The sequence below is a fragment of the Trichomycterus rosablanca genome, chromosome 4, assembly GCF_030014385.1.
Source record: "Trichomycterus rosablanca isolate fTriRos1 chromosome 4, fTriRos1.hap1, whole genome shotgun sequence".
NCBI classification, from domain to species: Eukaryota; Metazoa; Chordata; class Actinopteri; order Siluriformes; family Trichomycteridae; genus Trichomycterus; species Trichomycterus rosablanca.
The window spans coordinates 37269826-37291471 of NC_085991.1; the positions used below are offsets into that span (position 1 = coordinate 37269826).

The 21646-nt window shown below is 36.5% G+C and overlaps 2 protein-coding genes across 2 annotated transcripts; both read left to right on the plus strand.

Annotated features, from left to right (window-relative positions):
* Positions 1-8930: 8930 nt before the first annotated feature.
* LOC134311635 (uncharacterized) lies at positions 8931-9683 on the plus strand. Its single transcript, XM_062993284.1, has 2 exons — positions 8931-9461; positions 9600-9683. The coding sequence occupies exon 1, from the start codon at positions 8948-8950 to the stop codon at positions 9458-9460; it is 513 nt and encodes a 170-aa protein (XP_062849354.1). The 5' UTR covers positions 8931-8947; the 3' UTR covers position 9461; positions 9600-9683.
* Positions 9684-12075: 2392 nt separating this feature from the next.
* On the plus strand, positions 12076-20130 carry cct7 (chaperonin containing TCP1, subunit 7 (eta)). The gene is made up of 11 exons (XM_062994244.1): positions 12076-12148; positions 14266-14419; positions 14519-14625; positions 15254-15432; positions 15522-15693; positions 15912-16076; positions 16821-17009; positions 17130-17227; positions 17375-17507; positions 17630-17836; positions 19486-20130. Exons 1-11 carry the CDS (start codon positions 12143-12145, stop codon positions 19717-19719), a joined length of 1644 nt encoding a protein of 547 aa, XP_062850314.1. The 5' UTR covers positions 12076-12142; the 3' UTR covers positions 19720-20130.
* Positions 20131-21646: the final 1516 nt, after the last annotated feature.

Consider the following 21646-nt stretch of genomic DNA (forward strand, 5'->3'; position numbering starts at 1 on the left):
TAGTGCTGTGTGTAAATACAGAGTGAATGAAGTCAGTAAGTAAAAGTAAATGTAGTGCTGAGTGTAAATACAGAGTGAGTGAATCAGTAAGTAAAAGTAAATGTAGTGCTGAGTGTAAATACAGAGTGAATGAAGTCAGTAAGTAAAAGTAAATGTAGTGCTGTGTGTAAATACAGAGTGAATGAATCAGTAAGTAAAAGTAAATGTAGTGCTGTGTGTAAATACAGAGTGAATGAATCAGTAAGTAAAAGTAAATGTAGTGCTGTGTGTAAATACAGAGTGAATGAATCAGTAAGTAAAAGTAAATGTAGTGCTGAGTGTAAATACAGAGTGAATGAAGTCAGTAAGTAAAAGTAAATGTAGTGCTGTGTGTAAATACAGAGTGAATGAATCAGTAAGTAAAAGTAAATGTAGTGCTGAGTGTAAATACAGAGTGAATGAAGTCAGTAAGTAAAAGTAAATGTAGTGCTGTGTGTAAATACAGAGTGAGTGAATCAGTAAGTAAAAGTAAAGGTAGTGCTGAGTGTAAATACAGAGTGAGTGAATCAGTAAGTAAAAGTAAATGTAGTGCTGAGTGTAAATACAGAGTGAATGAACTCAGTAAGTAAAAGTAAATGTAGTGCTGTGTGTAAATACAGAGTGAATGAAGTCAGTAAGTAAAAGTAAATGTAGTGCTGTGTGTAAATACAGAGTGAATGAATCAGTAAGTAAAAGTAAATGTAGTGCTGTGTGTAAATACAGAGTGGATGAAGTCAGTAAGTAAAAGTAAATGTAGTGCTGTGTGTAAATACAGAGTGAATGAAGTCAGTAAGTAAAAGTAAATGTAGTGCTGAGTGTAAATACAGAGTGAGTGAATCAGTAAGTAAAAGTAAATGTAGTGCTGTGTGTAAATACAGAGTGAATGAAGTCAGTAAGTAAAAGTAAATGTAGTGCTGAGTGTAAATACAGAGTGAGTGAATCAGTAAGTAAAAGTAAATGTAGTGCTGAGTGTAAATACAGAGTGAATGAAGTCAGTAAGTAAAAGTAAATGTAGTGCTGTGTGTAAATACAGATTGAATGAATCAGTAAGTAAAAGTAAATGTAGTGCTGTGTGTAAATACAGAGTGAATGAATCAGTAAGTAAAAGTAAATGTAGTGCTGTGTGTAAATACAGAGTGAATGAATCAGTAAGTAAAAGTAAATGTAGTGCTGAGTGTAAATACAGAGTGAATGAAGTCAGTAAGTAAAAGTAAATGTAGTGCTGTGTGTAAATACAGAGTGAATGAATCAGTAAGTAAAAGTAAATGTAGTGCTGAGTGTAAATACAGAGTGGATGAAGTCAGTAAGTAAAAGTAAATGTAGTGCTGTGTGTAAATACAGAGTGAATGAATCAGTAAATAAAAGTAAATGTAGTGCTGAGTGTAAATACAGAGTGAATGAAGTCAGTAAGTAAAAGTAAATGTAGTGCTGTGTGTAAATACAGAGTGAATGAATCAGTAAGTAAAAGTAAATGTAGTGCTGTGTGTAAATACAGAGTGAATGAATCAGTAAGTAAAAGTAAATGTAGTGCTGAGTGTAAATACAGAGTGAGTGAATCAGTAAGTAAAAGTAAATGTAGTGCTGTGTGTAAATACAGAGTGAATGAAGTCAGTAAGTAAAAGTAAAGGTAGTGCTGTGTGTAAATACAGAGTGAATGAAGTCAGTAAGTAAAAGTAAATGTAGTGCTGTGTGTAGATACAGAGTGAGTGAATCAGTAAGTAAAAGTAAAGGTAGTGCTGAGTGTAAATACAGAGTGAGTGAATCAGTAAGTAAAAGTAAATGTAGTGCTGAGTGTAAATACAGAGTGAATGAACTCAGTAAGTAAAAGTAAATGTAGTGCTGTGTGTAAATACAGAGTGAATGAAGTCAGTAAGTAAAAGTAAATGTAGTGCTGTGTGTAAATACAGAGTGAATGAATCAGTAAGTAAAAGTAAATGTAGTGCTGTGTGTAAATACAGAGTGGATGAAGTCAGTAAGTAAAAGTAAATGTAGTGCTGTGTGTAAATACAGAGTGAATGAAGTCAGTAAGTAAAAGTAAATGTAGTGCTGAGTGTAAATACAGAGTGAGTGAATCAGTAAGTAAAAGTAAATGTAGTGCTGTGTGTAAATACAGAGTGAATGAAGTCAGTAAGTAAAAGTAAATGTAGTGCTGTGTGTAAATACAGAGTGAATGAAGTCAGTAAGTAAAAGTAAATGTAGTGCTGAGTGTAAATACAGAGTGAGTGAATCAGTAAGTAAAAGTAAATGTAGTGCTGAGTGTAAATACAGAGTGAATGAAGTCAGTAAGTAAAAGTAAATGTAGTGCTGTGTGTAAATACAGAGTGAATGAAGTCAGTAAGTAAAAGTAAATGTAGTGCTGTGTGTAAATACAGAGTGAATGAATCAGTAAGTAAAAGTAAATGTAGTGCTGTGTGTAAATACAGAGTGAATGAAGTCAGTAAGTAAAAGTAAATGTAGTGCTGTGTGTAAATACAGAGTGAATGAATCAGTAAGTAAAAGTAAATGTAGTGCTGAGTGTAAATACAGAGTGAATGAAGTCAGTAAGTAAAAGTAAATGTAGTGCTGTGTGTAAATACAGAGTGAATGAATCAGTAAGTAAAAGTAAATGTAGTGCTGAGTGTAAATACAGAGTGGATGAAGTCAGTAAGTAAAAGTAAATGTAGTGCTGTGTGTAAATACAGAGTGAATGAATCAGTAAATAAAAGTAAATGTAGTGCTGAGTGTAAATACAGAGTGAATGAAGTCAGTAAGTAAAAGTAAATGTAGTGCTGTGTGTAAATACAGAGTGAATGAATCAGTAAGTAAAAGTAAATGTAGTGCTGTGTGTGAGGTGTCTTTGTCTCAGCGATGAGGTGCCGACGATGAAATGACGACTCCGTTGACACAGTTTATTTGTAATTAAGAAGTTTATTACAGAATAATAGCAGTGTCGCTCGGACAGCCTGGCTTTGTCCGGAGAGAGCTTGTGTTCGGATCTGCTGCTCTCTGACTCCAATGAAATTTGCTTCTCCTTAAATACTTGAATATCCATACAAAAAACATATGGAATGTATTGGGTGTGTCATTTTCTTAAAACTCAGTAGAGGTTCCCACAGTCCCACTGACAGTTAGGGTCTCTGTGTGATTAATATATTTTCTATAGAATAACAGAAATGTATGCATTTAAAATGGATCCCAGATGTGGGATTGCAACCGAATACACCCCGGCCTACTTATGGAATGTAGAGGTCTCATGAGAGGCATCCCAGAAGTGTGGGAAACACTTCTACACAATAACCTATATATGAGATTGTTTTAAAAGGAATATTGAAAAGAGATATCTGATCAAATTATTTTATATGAACCTTCCAGACACCTCATGTGTAAATACAGAGTGAATGAATCAGTAAGTAAAAGTAAATGTAGTGCTGAGTGTAAATACAGAGTGAGTGAATCAGTAAGTAAAAGTAAATGTAGTGCTGTGTGTAAATACAGAGTGAATGAAGTCAGTAAGTAAAAGTAAAGGTAGTGCTGTGTGTAAATACAGAGTGAATGAAGTCAGTAAGTAAAAGTAAATGTAGTGCTGTGTGTAAATACAGAGTGAATGAATCAGTAAGTAAAAGTAAATGTAGTGCTGAGTGTAAATACAGAGTGAATGAAGTCAGTAAGTAAAAGTAAAGGTAGTGCTGTGTGTAAATACAGAGTGAATGAAGTCAGTAAGTAAAAGTAAATGTAGTGCTGTGTGTAAATACAGAGTGAATGAATCAGTAAGTAAAAGTAAATGTAGTGCTGTGTGTAAATACAGAGTGAATGAAGTCAGTAAGTAAAAGTAAATGTAGTGCTGAGTGTAAATACAGAGTGAATGAACTCAGTAAGTAAAAGTAAATGTAGTGCTGTGTGTAAATACAGAGTGAATGAATCAGTAAGTAAAAGTAAATGTAGTGCTGAGTGTAAATACAGAGTGAGTGAATCAGTAAGTAAAAGTAAATGTAGTGCTGAGTGTAAATACAGAGTGAATGAATCAGTAAGTAAAAGTAAATGTAGTGCTGTGTGTAAATACAGAGTGAGTGAATCAGTAAGTAAAAGTAAATGTAGTGCTGAGTGTAAATACAGAGTGAGTGAATCAGTAAGTAAAAGTAAATGTAGTGCTGTGTGTAAATACAGAGTGGATGAAGTCAGTAAGTAAAAGTAAAGGTAGTGCTGTGTGTAAATACAGAGTGAATGAAGTCAGTAAGTAAAAGTAAATGTAGTGCTGAGTGTAAATACAGAGTGAATGAACTCAGTAAGTAAAAGTAAATGTAGTGCTGAGTGTAAATACAGAGTGAATGAAGTCAGTAAGTAAAAGTAAATGTAGTGCTGAGTGTAAATACAGAGTGAATGAACTCAGTAAGTAAAAGTAAATGTAGTGCTGAGTGTAAATACAGAGTGAATGAAGTCAGTAAGTAAAAGTAAAGGTAGTGCTGTGTGTAAATACAGTGAGTGAATCAGTAAGTAAAAGTAAATGTAGTGCTGAGTGTAAATACAGAGTGAATGAATCAGTAAGTAAAAGTAAATGTAGTGCTGAGTGTAAATACAGAGTGAATGAATCAGTAAGTAAAAGTAAATGTAGTGCTGAGTGTAAATACAGAGTGAATGAATCAGTAAGTAAAAGTAAAGGTAGTGCTGTGTGTAAATACAGAGTGAGTGAATCAGTAAGTAAAAGTAAAGGTAGTGCTGTGTGTAAATACAGAGTGAATGAAGTCAGTAAGTAAAAGTAAATGTAGTGCTGAGTGTAAATACAGAGTGAATGAACTCAGTAAGTAAAAGTAAATGTAGTGCTGAGTGTAAATACAGAGTGAATGAAGTCAGTAAGTAAAAGTAAAGGTAGTGCTGTGTGTAAATACAGTGAGTGAATCAGTAAGTAAAAGTAAATGTAGTGCTGAGTGTAAATACAGAGTGAATGAATCAGTAAGTAAAAGTAAATGTAGTGCTGAGTGTAAATACAGAGTGAATGAATCAGTAAGTAAAAGTAAATGTAGTGCTGAGTGTAAATACAGAGTGAATGAATCAGTAAGTAAAAGTAAAGGTAGTGCTGTGTGTAAATACAGAGTGAGTGAATCAGTAAGTAAAAGTAAATGTAGTGCTGAGTGTAAATACAGAGTGAATGAATCAGTAAGTAAAAGTAAATGTAGTGCTGTGTGTAAATACAGAGTGAGTGAATAAGTAAGTAAAAGTAAAGGTAGTGCTGTGTGTAAATACAGAGTGAATGAATCAGTAAGTAAAAGTAAATGTAGTGCTGAGTGTAAATACAGAGTGAATGAACTCAGTAAGTAAAAGTAAATGTAGTGCTGAGTGTAAATACAGAGTGAATGAAGTCAGTAAGTAAAAGTAAATGTAGTGCTGAGTGTAAATACAGAGTGAATGAAGTCAGTAAGTAAAAGTAAATGTAGTGCTGAGTGTAAATACAGAGTGAATGAATCAGTTAGTAAAAGTAAATGTAGTGCTGAGTGTAAATACAGAGTGAATGAATCAGTAAGTAAAAGTAAATGTAGTGCTGTGTGTAAATACAGAGTGAGTGAATCAGTAAGTAAAAGTAAATGTAGTGCTGAGTGTAAATACAGAGTGAATGAAGTCAGTAAGTAAAAGTAAATGTAGTGCTGAGTGTAAATACAGAGTGAATGAATCAGTAAGTAAAAGTAAATGTAGTGCTGAGTGTAAGTACAGAGTGAATGAAGTCAGTAAGTAAAAGTAAATGTAGTGCTGAGTGTAAATACAGAGTGAATGAATCAGTAAGTAAAAGTAAATGTAGTGCTGAGTGTAAATACAGAGTGAATGAATCAGTAAGTAAAAGTAAATGTAGTGCTGAGTGTAAATACAGAGTGAGTGAATCAGTAAGTAAAAGTAAATGTAGTGCTGAGTGTAAATACAGAGTGAATGAATCAGTAAGTAAAAGTAAATGTAGTGCTGAGTGTAAATACAGAGTGAATGAATCAGTAAGTAAAAGTAAATGTAGTGCTGAGTGTAAATACAGAGTGAATGAATCAGTAAGTTAAAGTAAATGTAGTGCTGTGTGTAAATACAGAGTGAATGAAGTCAGTAAGTAAAAGTAAATGTAGTGCTGAGTGTAAATACAGAGTGAATGAATCAGTAAGTAAAAGTAAATGTAGTGCTGAGTGTAAATACAGAGTGAATGAATCAGTAAGTAAAAGTAAATGTAGTGCTGAGTGTAAATACAGAGTGAGTGAATCAGTAAGTAAAAGTAAATGTAGTGCTGAGTGTAAATACAGAGTGAATGAATCAGTAAGTAAAAGTAAATGTAGTGCTGAGTGTAAATACAGAGTGAATGAATCAGTAAGTAAAAGTAAATGTAGTGCTGAGTGTAAATACAGAGTGAATGAATCAGTAAGTAAAAGTAAATGTAGTGCTGAGTGTAAATACAGAGTGAATGAATCAGTAAGTAAAAGTAAATGTAGTGCTGTGTGTAAATACAGAGTGAGTGAATCAGTAAGTAAAAGTAAATGTAGTGCTGAGTGTAAATACAGAGTGAATGAATCAGTAAGTAAAAGTAAATGTAGTGCTGAGTGTAAATACAGAGTGAATGAATCAGTAAGTAAAAGTAAATGTAGTGCTGAGTGTAAATACAGAGTGAATGAATCAGTAAGTAAAAGTAAATGTAGTGCTGAGTGTAAATACAGAGTGAATGAATCAGTAAGTAAAAGTAAATGTAGTGCTAAGTGTAAATACAGAGTGAATGAATCAGTAAGTAAAAGTAAATGTAGTGCTGTGTGTAAATACAGAGTGAGTGAATCAGTAAGTAAAAGTAAATGTAGTGCTGAGTGTAAATACAGAGTGAATGAATCAGTAAGTAAAAGTAAATGTAGTGCTGAGTGTAAATACAGAGTGAATGAATCAGTAAGTAAAAGTAAATGTAGTGCTGAGTGTAAATACAGAGTGAATGAATCAGTAAGTAAAAGTAAATGTAGTGCTGAGTGTAAATACAGAGTGAATGAAGTCAGTAAGTAAAAGTAAATGTAGTGCTGAGTGTAAATACAGAGTGAGTGAATCAGTAAGTAAAAGTAAATGTAGTGCTGAGTGTAAATACAGAGTGAATGAATCAGTAAGTAAAAGTAAATGTAGTGCTGAGTGTAAATACAGAGTGAATGAATCAGTAAGTAAAAGTAAATGTAGTGCTGAGTGTAAATACAGAGTGAGTGAATCAGTAAGTAAAAGTAAATGTAGTGCTGAGTGTAAATACAGAGTGAGTGAATCAGTAAGTAAAAGTAAATGTAGTGCTGAGTGTAAATACAGAGTGAATGAATCAGTAAGTAAAAGTAAATGTAGTGCTGAGTGTAAATACAGAGTGAATGAATCAGTAAGTAAAAGTAAATGTAGTGCTGAGTGTAAATACAGAGTGAATGAATCAGTAAGTAAAAGTAAATGTAGTGCTGAGTGTAAATACAGAGTGAGTGAATCAGTAAGTAAAAGTAAATGTAGTGCTGAGTGTAAATACAGAGTGAATGAATCAGTAAGTAAAAGTAAATGTAGTGCTGAGTGTAAATACAGTGAGTGAATCAGTAAGTAAAAGTAAATGTAGTGCTGAGTGTAAATACAGAGTGAATGAATCAGTAAGTAAAAGTAAATGTAGTGCTGTGTGTAAATACAGAGTGAGTGAATCAGTAAGTTAGTGAAGCAGGTAAAAGCGGTGGTGAACAGAACACTGTGTACGTCATAATGAAACCGCCTGTATAAAAGCAGCGTGCGCGTGCTGGAGGCCTCACTTCACGTTACGTCTGGTCAGAGAGAGCAGCTAACGTGTGTTAAGCGGTGAAAATATCAGTCTGTGGATTTTCTCATCACATATTGAGGTAAGTTCCTTCTGAACTTTTCAGCTCGAAACGCGGCGTTGCCACCGGTCGGCCGGGCGTCATCTAGCGGGTATTATTGGCAGTGCCTGCCGCAGACACGGTAGAGCTAGAGCGGGATAAAAGGACTATGTGGGCGGGGTCTTTAAACGTTGTGTACCTGATTAGCAGACAGAGAGGCGCATGTGCAGAGTGCACAGGTGAAAAGGTGGTCGGAGGAGGCGTGAGCAGCAATATATCCACCGCGACTGCAGTCAGAAATCCACAAATTGACTACACTAAATTGGGAGAAAATGCATAAATAAAAATCAATCAATCAGTCTTGGTTACATACACACAGTATTGTTTCTGATATATTTTCTTGTTGTTCTTGTTTCCTTTTTGCATGTACAGTATGAAGGTGGTAAGTATGTGGATACAAATGATCCGGAGGCTGTTTGGAAAGCGCTCCAAAGTAAATCCTATTCCTGTGAGTAAAAATTTATTTTTCTTGTTCATATTTCACCTACCATTTAAAACTACCCATATTTACTTTAATTATAATGCTAATTGTGTTTCTAATACTGTACAGAAGGAGGAGGTGAAAGAGAATGGGACAAATGATCTGAAATTGGAGGATGAGAATGAGGAACAGGAGCACCTGCAGGCAGAAATGAAGGACAGCCACCAAATCCTGCTGTCACTTGACATGATTTTCAAAAGGCATGCAGAGTGCACTGAGAATCTTTTGAGTCAGATGGAAAAATTGAGTGATGTTATTGAGGTTTGCAAACACTTTATAAAACATTGTATATAAACATTTCCTAATTCTAAAATTGCTCAAAAATCAATGAATGATGTTTATTTTATCTTTGTCTTAAAACATACAGAAAACAAAAATGGCTAAGCCTCACTGGTGTGAGGCTTTCACACCAGTTCCAGGATCTTTCACTCCATCATCCTCTTCTTTTAGCTCTTTCGGGATCCGGCTTCCACCTATGAAAAAACCCCAGCATTGCTCTGTGGACTCCAGTTTGCACCCTGATGATGCAAAGTCATCCCAATTCCCCAAGTTAGCATGGGCTGCAAATGAAAGCATCAGCAACAACACAGAAGAGACCGGCACTGTGATGAATGAAACGGAGCTGCAAACTGTCGATGAGTCCACAGAACAAGAAACGAAAATTCTTATGATTGAGAACGTTCAAGATAAGCCACTTGATGGAAAAATACGACGTTTGGATATAGAGTTTCATGCTGAGATAGATAAGTTACATAAGTTTGAAAAGGAGGAGAAGCTGAAACTAAAACTTGAGATGGCTGAGGCACAGCAGAAGAGGCAGATGGAAACTAAAGAGCTAAAATTGAAAATAAAATTTCTGGAAAAGGAGGCCAAGCGTGAAAAGCAGGAGAAAAAACAGAAGCTAAAGGGTGTGGAAAAGGAAGTTAAGAATGAAAAAGCAATGCTTCTCCTTACGCTGAAGGAGCTAAAAAAGAAAGAGAAGATGAAGAGAAAGGAGGAGTGTAATGAGGACAAGATGGAACAGCACAGGAACGATGACGAGAAAGTGGATGACGTGCAAAACAAAAATGTCTTACAAATATTTAAAAAGGTTGGATTTAGGAGTTGTAAGGCAGTGTAACGTAAGTTTACCAAATACAAGCACAACACAAATGAGCTGGTAGGTAAAGTCAGTTTTTCTGACTGAGGTAAGATCTAATGCAACAATTACTGACATCTGCTTAACCTTTCACTAATAGTTATTGTTTGTGTTTTCATAGGAAACGCTTTGAAGATCGATCGGCAGACATTCAGCCAGACAGACATGCACTGATAAAGCTCAATAAAAGCAATGCATTAAAAAACTCACACAATGGTCTTCTTTATTTACCATCTTCTTTAACCTTTGCACCACAGACTGAACCGAGGGTGCAAAATCAGTTTTCAGCATTATATATTTACACAGATTGTATGTGGACAGAATATGTGGGGTGAGGCCTGTACATAAAGATAAGACTTTATTGATCCCCTTAGGGAAATTAACTTACAGCAGTATGAAGACAAGAATACAAGAAATACAGCTAAGTAAAAAATATTGCACACATAGTGTGTAGTTATTTACTCTATAAATAACTATAAAATATCTAAAAAATAATATATACATTACAAATATGCAAAAATATATTAAGTTATTGCACTTATAAAAATAACACTCATAAATTAAAGAATAAAATAAATGGAAGCTACAATACAAAACGTAGCATACCTTAACGTTAAATGTCTGTCATGGTATGGGGTTGTGTCAGAGCCCTTGGCAAATGTAATTTACACTTCTGTGATGGCAGCATTAATGCAAAAAAAAAAATAAATTAAGTACATTAAGGTTATGCAAAACCACATGCTGCACACAGTATATCAGATATGCTGATGCATATTTAAAAAGCCTGTCTTACACTGAACAGCTTGACTTTGAAGAACATCTTTAATATTGTACAAAATCAGCTATTTATGATATCAGGATCAAGGGTAAGTTGTTACAGTATTATAACTCTCCTCTATACACATTTTTTTTGAAGCAGATAGAAATGAGATGTCAGCCTTGACTTTCTTGGTAGGAATTCCATGCCTTGGTAGTACAATCCATCCTGACAAAGCCCACGTGTTTGTTGCATGTCACTGTGCTGATTCTAAGCCAAAAATCTATTTTATTAATTTAAATGGAAGCTCATTTGACCCATTTCACAGAAGCTGGTGGCAAATTAAGCAGCTGCCGGGTTATGCTCTGGCCCTGTCATTTGTGGGTGATTAAAAGCAAAAGTTAATTTTTTTCTTATTCAGGGCAGGAAACACCCCGGACAGGTCACCAGAATATCATGAATACATGTTGCCTTATTCATACCATCATCATTACACTGTCACACTGTAAACTCTGTCAGACCAAAGTCATAACAGAACAAATTGATGATGTTTCCTTGGCAAATCATGCCAGATCATTTTTTGGAGAGGGAAGCAAAAGAGTTAAGTAATATACAGACTAAAATAAAGTTACTTACTGCTGGATAAAGGCACCAACATTTTGATAAATTGTGGTTGAAAATAAGTACCAGATGATTTAAATTGTATACTTTTATATTTTACAAATTTGTCTTAAGACATGGGGTTGGCAGTTACCCTGTGGTATAGTTATATAGTTAGTAAATCTAAATCAAGAACCTTTTCAGCCATAACTGCTGCAAGAATAAAAGGGTTACAACTCATTATTGCCTGTGTACGGGGCAAAAGAATATTCTCTTGAGGGACTCAAAGTGCTCCAGGCATGGTTTCTCAATGTTTTTGAAAGGCTCTCTGCCCAAAAGAGCGTTTTACAAACCCTTATCATACCTGATTTAGCTCGTAAACAAATGATCAAGATCATGGTCTGGATCAGATATGTTAGGGTCAGGGAAAGCTTGAAATTTTGAAGGACAATGGAATCAGATTTTGCATGGTCTGGATCAGATATGTTAGGGTCAGGGAAAGCTTGAAATTTTGCAGGACAATGGATCTTCTAGGAAAATCTACTGTTCAAAGCCGCACTAAAAAAACAGAAATCTGCTGCCATCTACTGGAACCTGGATATCCCACATGTTAAATGACACTTACTTATTAATCTTAGTAATCAAAAATGATATAACTTAAATAAAGTTCTGGCTTTAAAAATATTACCAATGTCACCCCCTTCCTTCCAGCAAAGCAGTCCAGAACAGAGGCTGATAGACGGTTTATTTTGCATTGTGTGAGAAGACATACAAGCGGTACTGTTCGATTCCAAAAATGTTGGAGTCGATTCTAATTCTGATTCCATGTTTTGGGACTCTATTGAATCAATCTCTAAAATTGATTCCCCAATATAATCGTTAAGGTTACATAATTAAATGCTTAAGCGCGTGTATGACTCTTTACACGTGTCACAAGTTATATATTTTTAATGAACAAATATCATTTAAATGAATCTGCTTCACTGTGTGGACTCGAGACTCAAATAAATAAACAAATTCTAAATAAGTGGACTTTTTAGAATCCAGTGATTTATATGAATCGCAGACTAACCATTAGCACAACATTACTAATAAACAACAGACTCAAATAATATTGATATTTGTACAAAACAGAAATCAGTTTCACTGTTTGGAACAGACTCGATGTTGTGACTCATTCTCAGAACCTGCACGGATTCGGAGAACTGAATCTTTTAGAATCGACTCGCTCAGACTCTCCTTCTAGAGAGTTCCAAGTGCATTGTGGGAACGCTAGCCGGCGCGGGTCTTCCTCTTTAGCCGCTAAAATGATGGTAAGTGTGCAATCATGTCAGATTTATCCGCTTCCATCTGCTCTTTCTATGCTGCGGAGATTATTAGTATTTATTTTTTCTGTTAGAGGACATTATGATCTGTTAACCTGTGGTGATATTTTCCTCACCGATTGTTGTAATTGCAGATAAGATGTTATTAAAACGTAGCTAGCTTGCTGACTAGCGTTTTATGTATTTTTGTATGTATTGCGGTATGGGTCTCTGCTTTAATATGTTAGTGTATGATATATTTTACAGCTAAAATGTGTGAAGATGATTAAAATGTCTGTGTGTAGTTAAACTGATGCTATAAGCTAGGATGAAAGCCCCACCTCTTTATTGTAGCTATGCTACTAAAAGGCTAACCGGTTTATAACCGCTGCACATGTCAGTGACTGGTGGGGTTTTAATTGTACATGTCTTTTTCAGTTAATAATAATACTTATGCTGGTTATATACTAATTGTCTGAATGCTGGAATTTAAAACATGTTTCAGTGCTACTAAATGAACATTAGCCACCCTGGTTCTTTGTGTCAAGCACATTAGATGACCGGTCACCTATGGCAACAATAAATAAGTTTATCCTTTTAATAAGGATTGATAAGTGGCAGTAATTAAGTACATACTTTGCAGTTCCATGCAAAATCAGTCTTATATAGAATGTAGTTGTAAGTGCAGAGAATTAATAGTGTACTAACTGATCAGTGATTGTGAAGGGCTATTAGTCAGCTGTTAGTCAGTGTGGCTACTCAATACACATTCACTGGACACAAGAAGTGTCTAAAGCTGTTTGCATGTTCTCCCCGTGTCTGCGTGGGTTTCCTCCGGTGCTCCGGTTTCCTCCCACAGTCCAAAGACATGCAAGTGAGGTGAATTGGAGATACTAAATTGTCCATGACTGTGTTTGATATAACCTTGTGAACTGATGAATCTTGTGTAATGAGTAACTACCGTTTCTGTCATGAATGTAACCAAAGTGTAAAACATGACGTTAAAATCCCAATAAAACAAACAAAAAACTAAATTTAATATTGTCACGTCACTGCACCATCATAGCAATGTTGGGCTGCACAGATGGGTCAGCTTTCTCGAATGCCCTCTGTCTCATGTCGCTTGTAGCAGACTAGCCCCTGACAATGCAGTTTTTTTGTGATGTCAGTTTAGCTCATTGTTGGTCTTTTATGTCTATTCACAAGTCCTGTCATAGCCTTCAATGTTGTCAAATGGGTGCCTCATCACATGCCAGGACCCAAGTAACAGAACTTGTGGGATTTCATTTTGTGGGATTTAATGTTGGTTAGTCTCTACTTTTCTATTCAGGCTATTTTGTAAACCTGCTCAGTGGTTATCTTCTTCATCCATGAGATGTTCAGCAGTTTTCTAATGCACTTGTTCTCAAAAGCCTGAATGTGTGTGTGTGTCTTCCTCTTTCTTTAGTGTCCAGGCTTCACACCCATATATGGCTACTGGCCAGACCAAGGTGTGGTGATAGTCAAATTGACAAGGATATGGAAAAACATATCAATTAACACCCTCACCGCTATTCCCATTGCCATTATTGACTATAAAATTTTGGATATTAATCTAAATTGTCTTACTGAACTTGTGTAGACAGTATAAAAGTCACAAATTAGTATGAATGTTGTATTCATAATAATGAAGTAAACATTTATTAATAAATTTCCATTGAATTTAAAACATACAAGAGTCTGTGTTAGTCTGCACATGAGATTATGAGATCTTTCATGCAGACTAGAGATGCATATTATGCCTATTTCTTTTAACCAATGTTTAACTGTCATTAGTCAGAGGCTAATTGATGGCTGACCAGTGTATAACACACAGTGAGCAGAACTGGTCTGGTTTTCTCGAAATGAGTTTGTACACCTTGCTGGTGCAGGCACACTGAAAGTACGCCTCAAATCAGCAGCCTGGACTCTCACTGTCTCCGTTCAAACCAGCCATCAGCGGCAAGAAATACATTTGAATAAACTTTTTAACTGCCAGTGTAGTATGGCTAAGAACACACCATAAAGACGAAAATAAAACACCTTGAAAAAAATGAAACACTGCTAAAACATTTATTTGTTGCTGTTTTTCTGTTTTCCCATCTCAGCCCACACCAGTAATCCTTTTGAAGGAGGGGACAGACACGTCCCAGGGTGTCCCTCAGCTTGTCAGCAACATCAATGCCTGCCAGGTGATTGCTGAAGCAGTGCGTACCACGCTTGGTCCCCGTGGCATGGACAAGCTTATTGTGGATAACAGAGGTGAGAATGAGAAGTCAAAGGAAATATTAACAGATCCCACCTTTGTCTTAAATTAGAGAGCAATAGAGACATGCTGAAATCGTGCTTATGTTCTTGCAGGCAAAGCCACCATCTCTAATGATGGTGCCACCATCCTGAAGCTGTTGGATGTGGTGCACCCAGCTGCCAAAACTCTGGTGGACATCGCCAGGTCTCAGGATGCTGAGGTAAGGCTTTTTCAGGTTATGATGAAAGAGTGAGAGAGCCATTCTGCTATGCACAAATTCTTAGACCTCTACCTGCCATTCAGTAGAAAGAGGGCCACCATAGGACCACCACTGACCAGATGTTAAATGAGTTAAGCATTATAATGTATATCAGTATTAGTGTCACTTGCTCTGTTACTGATCTTAAAGTGCATAAGAACACATCATACAAAAGTAATGTTATAGAAGTGATCATAATAGTAAATAGTAATAGGGCCAGTGATAGCTCAGTGGTTAAGGTACTGGACTAGTAAACAGAAGGTTGCCTGTTCAAGCCCCGCCACCACCAAGTTGCCACTGTTGGGTCCCTGAGCAAGGCCCTTAACCCTCAATTGCTCATTGTGTAAGTCGCTTTGGATAAAAGTGTCTGCTAAATGCTGAAAATGTCAATGTAATAGTGGAGGGAAAAGAGCAGTTAAAGTATTCAATCTATCTTATACTAATATAGATTATATAGTTACTAAAATGTACATTATATGGCCAAAGTATGTGGAGACTTCTCCATAAACCATGTATTTCTTAATGATACACTACTAAATTGGACTTTAAATAGAAAAAGAGTTTGTCTAATAGCCTGGTGTGATTTCAGGTTGGTGATGGCACCACCTCAGTCACTCTCCTTGCAGCTGAGTTTCTGAAGCAGCTGAAGCCATATGTGGAGGAAGGGCTTCACCCACAGACCATCATCCGTGCTTTCCGTACTGCCACACAGCTCGCTGTCAAAAAGATCAAAGAGATTGCAGTCCCTATCAAAAAGGATGACAAACAGTGAGTAGCCACTGGCATACTGCCACTGTCAAGCTATTTAATGTGATCTCTGTGGAGAATTTTGTCCTGTTGACCGGTTTCTCTCTCAGAGAGCAGAGGCATTTGTTGGAGAAGTGTGCAGCCACAGCAATGAACTCGAAGCTGATTGCTGGCCAGAAAGAGTTTTTCTCCAAAATGGTGGTGGATGCAGTGATGATGCTGGACGAGCTGCTGCCACTCAAGATGATTGGCATGAAGAAAGTGCAGGGTGGCGCTCTAGAGGTAAGAATTCTCTTCAGTACTCTTTTCACTAGCTTGGCTCATTTCTGATAAATCTGGCACATACAAATGAATTCAATAGGAAGATTTAAATCTGATGCTGTTTAATACTGTCTTGTTATTTTCTGTTAGAATGTTGTCTATCAACATTTATGCTTGCTTCATTTTTATTCATCTGGCACTGAATGTGGCTTGTAACACTTCTCCAAATGTTATTTCAGGACTCTCAGCTGGTGGCAGGTGTAGCCTTCAAAAAGACCTTCTCCTATGCTGGCTTTGAGATGCAGCCCAAACATTATGAGAACCCAAAGATCGCCCTACTTAACATTGAGCTGGAGCTGAAGGCAGAAAAGGATAACGCTGAAGTTCGGGTCAACAATGTGGAGGTTTGTGTCAGTGCTTTTAGTGTCGTAGACTGTTTACAGGGTAACAGTGACTCAGGTAGACACATTGTACAATCTGGCTGTTATCACTTTATAGACATTTTCCTAAGAATAATGAAAAAGTATTTTAGATTCAGTACTGTTCCAAGTCTAGACAGCCTAGCTGTTGGGCGGGGCACTTCTCAGTGCGCTTTCAGTGCAGGTCTCAAGCCCAGATCATTATTTATTTTATTATATACTTATATATTTTTTGCTGGTACCCTAGACACAGTTGATTATAATAAATAAATTAATAAAATTTAAAAATACATAATGATACAGGTACTATTTTCTCTTAAATAGCGTATTGTCAAAAGAAAGAAAGGTTTTTTTACTTTTCTCTTTACTGTTAAGGTTATGTGAATCTTAGAGATTAATGCTACACTGCTAGTGCATTTATATACAGTAATGTTTCATAGCACAATCTAGTGTATGAATGTACATTCTTAAAAACCTATTTCAAGAGTTTAACTTTTAAATTGTAAGAAGCTTTATTCATAGATCATGTTGTAACGTGAAAGCATATGCATTTAATTGAATTTAAATAGTCTCAGTATGGTGACACTGGGAAACCTTGCAAATATGGCCAGTGTCTAGAGTTTTACAATCTGTGTGTGAGAAGTGTGTGAACTGCAGTTCACTTATAAACATGTGTATTACTTCCCCAATGCATACTCCTTACATGTCTCCGTTATGCCTATCTTTAAGGACTACCAAGCCATTGTGGATGCAGAATGGAACATTCTGTATGATAAGCTAGAGAAGATCTATAAGTCTGGTGCCAAGGTGGTGCTGTCCAAACTGCCCATTGGGGATGTGGCCACACAGTACTTTGCTGACCGAGATCTGTTCTGCGCTGGCCGTGTCCAGGAGGAGGATCTAAAAAGAACCATGATGGTATGATTTTAATTGCTTCCAGGTGGCTTTATTAAATATGCATTACTATATAAAATTCTACCTGTATTTTTTTAGTTGTTAAATTTGTCTAAATGACTCCTAACATTGTGTTCTTTCCAGGCCTGTGGTGGCTCCATCCAGACCACTGTTGGCTCGCTCAGTGATGATGTACTGGGACAGTGTGAGCTCTTTGAAGAGGTGCAGGTTGGAGGAGAAAGGTAAAGTTATTTTATTCAAAAACACACTGATGTAGAATTCTTAATAGTTAGTAAATAAATGATGCTCTGGATGGTAGATTACTAAGATTTAGTTAATATCACTGATTACAGAGTTTGTAACAAATGTATTTGCATTTACCTCTCTAGGTACAACTTCTTTAAAGGCTGTCCAAAAGCCAAGACATGCACCATCATTTTAAGAGGCGGTGCTGAACAGTTTATGGAGGAGACAGAACGATCGCTCCACGATGCCATTATGATTGTACGCAGAGCCATCAAGGTGGGTTGTTAGTCCAAGCAGTACAATCAGTTGAATGGCAGTATAGATTGACTAAATTAAGAAATATGTCAATTTTAAATGTCAAATGTGTTTAATCTCACTTTTTGAGTATTTATCTGCAGAATGACTCTGTTGTGGCTGGAGGTGGTGCCATAGAAATGGAGCTGTCCAAATATCTGAGAGACTACTCCAGGACTATCCCAGGCAAACAGCAGCTGCTGATCGGAGCCTATGCCAAGGCGCTGGAGATTATTCCCAGACAGCTGTGCGACAATGCTGGCTTCGATGCAACTAACGTCCTTAACAAGCTCAGAGCAAAACATGCACAGGTAAATTAATACACACACAGACGTAAGTACACCTGCCATTATTAATAGTTAGCATTCAATGTTTTACATACACAATTAGTATTAACATGTGTTAATTATTAAGAGTCCCATATTGGCAAATTACTAAAATTTGTTACGGATGTACTGACTTTGTTGAACCAGTATGAATGTCACGGGAACAACTAATTGAGTTATTTGTGAATTTTTTATTTTATTTTTATTAATCCAATAGTTGTATTGTGTATTCCATTAGTTGTTCTGTGTTTACAATAATTATGCCAATAATATATGGCCTCACCCCCACAGTGTGAATGAAATAGCCTAGTTCAATAAAGTTGGACATGTCACAGTCAGGAATATTTTAAATGTTGGGCTGGTAGATAGACACATGTTGAATGCTTCAGACATGGACAGATGCAAAGACTTGAGTGACTCTGATAAATGCCATGTGGTAATGATTAGATGGCTGGGTAAGACTAGACATGTGAGGTACTCACAGGCATCTATGGTAAATATCTACCAACAGTGGTTCAAAAAGGGACAGACCACAAACTGTGATGGACAGTCAAGACGCATTATAATGCCAAAGAACAATAAAGGGAGTCGTATCTGATATAGTACTATGGCTCGAATTGAAGATCACATGGTCAGTCAATCCTGTCATGTGGATGGCAGGCATGTGTATGTTGTTTACCAGTGGAGGAGATGGCACCAGGATGCAGTGTAAGATGATAAGCTAGGGGATTGTAAGAACTTGGCAGATATTTCACCTTATATTTATTAACATAAGGTGTAGCCCTGGCCCCCAAATTCCCTGGATCTCAACCCAATCAAGCATCCATGGGATGTGTTAGGCCAGCAGGTTTAATCCACAGTCAATCCACCTTGCAACATGCATGAGTTAAAAGGACCTGCTGGTAAATCCAGTTAGAGCATACCACAGGACACTTTCAGCAGTCATGTCAAGTTCATGTCTTTCTTGTGCAGAGGTGTTTTTGCAGCCAACTGGGACAAAACATGTTTTGGCTCATCACTTTCTAGAGGTGTTGGTCCATGTCCATGAACCAAACGACAAAAACAAAATGTATAAAAAAAATAAAAAAACAACGTGGACTTTAATTTGGACTAGTTAGGTGTGAAAGCACCATAATGTGTGGACTTCGTCATTATATGCTGTATTGTATTTGCTGGCTGATAAGTGCCTTGTTAAAACTCATTTGCCTTGCTGGCATAAATGAAAAACATGCTGGTAAATATTTAAAAATGTTTATTCTGAAAAAAAAAGTTCTTGCAAAAGAAGTTTATCTTAAACTGAAAATCAACATGTTGCAGCATAAATGCAGTTTATTAGTATGTATGAATTTCTGTCTTACTTTTAATCATTTGTTAAAGTGAGTTGGTCAAGATTGCATGAGTACTGTGATACTGATAATCTAACAGAGTATTGATGACTAAAATTAAATTTCATTTTCCAGACCTAAAACAGTTCTGAGAAATGATTAAACAGCAATCTTGTTTAGAAAAAGCCATTTTTTATTCTTCATTAGAGTATATTAGGTGTAGCTTGTGATTGCACATTTTACTAGTCTGTTGTTTTAAACGTCATCGAAATGTACATCTATTTATGTATCTTGAACTGTGTTTGTCAGGGTGGAATGTGGTATGGAGTGGATGTAAACAATGAGGACATCGCTGATAACTTTCAGGCATGTGTGTGGGAACCAGCCATTGTTCGCATCAATGCTCTGACTGCTGCTTCTGAAGCTGCTTGCCTGATCCTCTCAGTTGATGAGACCATCAAAAACCCTCGCTCCAGCGTTGATGGCCCTCCACCACCAGGTGGCAGAGGAAGGGGTCGTGGTAGACCTGGTCATGCGCACTAGAACCCCTTTACACGCACACCCATATGTACCAACCCTGGCTACTCGGGGTGTTGTTGTCTCTGGACTATTGTAACATAAATGAATGGCCTCAGTTTGATTACATTTTACTTACACACCTGTTGTATGCCTTCAGTCCTTTTTTTGTGGCTGTAATGCACAATATGGATCAAATTGCATTGCTAATTACATTGCTAATGCTTATCTGTATGGTTTTGTAAGTAAATTGGCTGTGGTTCCATAATGGCTGTTTGTTTTGTAATAGTCAGAGACAACACATTACCAGACGGGAGACTTTCTGGTTAGGGGAATTGTAGAAGCACTGATTTCGGTCATTGAGCCAGACTACAAATTGTTCCCATGTTGTCAATCATTGGAACTATTTATTGGACCATTAAAACCCATTCTTTCACATTTAGCCTTCTGTCTTTCTTTATCTCCTCACATATTTAAATGTTAACATAATTTAAACATCTGTGTAATGCTGTGCATTTAATAACAAACTGACAGGTTAGTATCTGTATTTATTAGGGCAGTTAGGCAAATTGGTCAATCTAAATAAACTAGCTTTATCCAATATGCAGTCACATACATTTGGACAACCCCAAATCTCACAGACATGCATTCTCCACTACAGGGTACAATGGAATAATTAATATAAATTATAAATAAAATAAAGTTTACATATGCCACATTATTCTTTTTTTCCAATTTTGTTAAACTTCAACTGATCCAAATAGAATGTGACTGGGGTTGTCCATACTGTTTTTAAGATTGTTTCTGCAAATGCCAGTACTAGTACCTACAAATTTAACAGTAAATGAAGGTACCTTAATATTACCATTGTTGCTCATTAACAAATCATTTAAAATATAAAAGAAATAATGCACATACAGAAAATTAGAGGAATGCACAGATCAATTGGCTACAAGATACACTATAATATTTCCTGCATCTTCATTATGTGTTCTAGCTCAAGTGGAAGGTTTTATCCTAATAAAAATGAGCTTTTCCTTTTAGTCACATGAGGCATTTCAGAGCTTTTACCCAAAAACAGATATTTAAGCAAGTAAGAAATCAAATACTGCAATTAGTATTATAATTGGTTTAACCCATTTTAAGACATTAGTTTAAAAAGTGATACATCCTGCATTTGTCTCTCACTCATCTAGATTACCTCAATTACCTCAAAACCTAATGTATGTTCTAATATACTGTCTATATTCTAATAACTATTTAAGCTATTAAGGAAGATGCTTCAGTTCATATCATAGAAGTGCTGAACGCTTGGGTAGTGCAACGGTAAAACATGCTAGCACACCATAGCTGACATCTTGAACTTGCTTCACCCTTACAGACTGTGATAATGTAGATCAGTGCATGACTTCATGTGCGATATGGATCTCCGTATGAACCCATCTAGTGCAGGTGAAAAGAAGCAGTCGGTTACTGCAGTGGTCCCCAACCACCGGGCCAACCACTGGTACCGGTCCAAAAGAATAAATAATTGGAGATCGCTACAATAGCAATGAAAATACTGCTTCCATTTCCAAGACACTTCGAGTGTTATTGTCTCCTATCACCCCTAGGTGGGAGCGCCTCACTGCAGCGAAAAAAGCTCAGGGTTCCCACTGATTTTCCATCATTTGTGAGTAGTGTTGTTATTCTATTTTAAATCCCCCCGTCCCTGCCGGTCCATGAAGTTATATCTTATATGAAACCAGTCCATGGTGCAAAAAGGTTGGGGATCGCTGGGTTACTGCACACGTGTCGGAGGGTGCATGTTAGTCATGGCTGTCCTTGTTCAGGACTTCGGGTCAGCAGCAGAAGGGGAGGTAAGGAAAAGACTGGAAGGAAAATTGGGGTAAATGCATAAACAATCATAGAATTACATAAATTATATATTTATAGTCCTTATTTGTTACCTTTT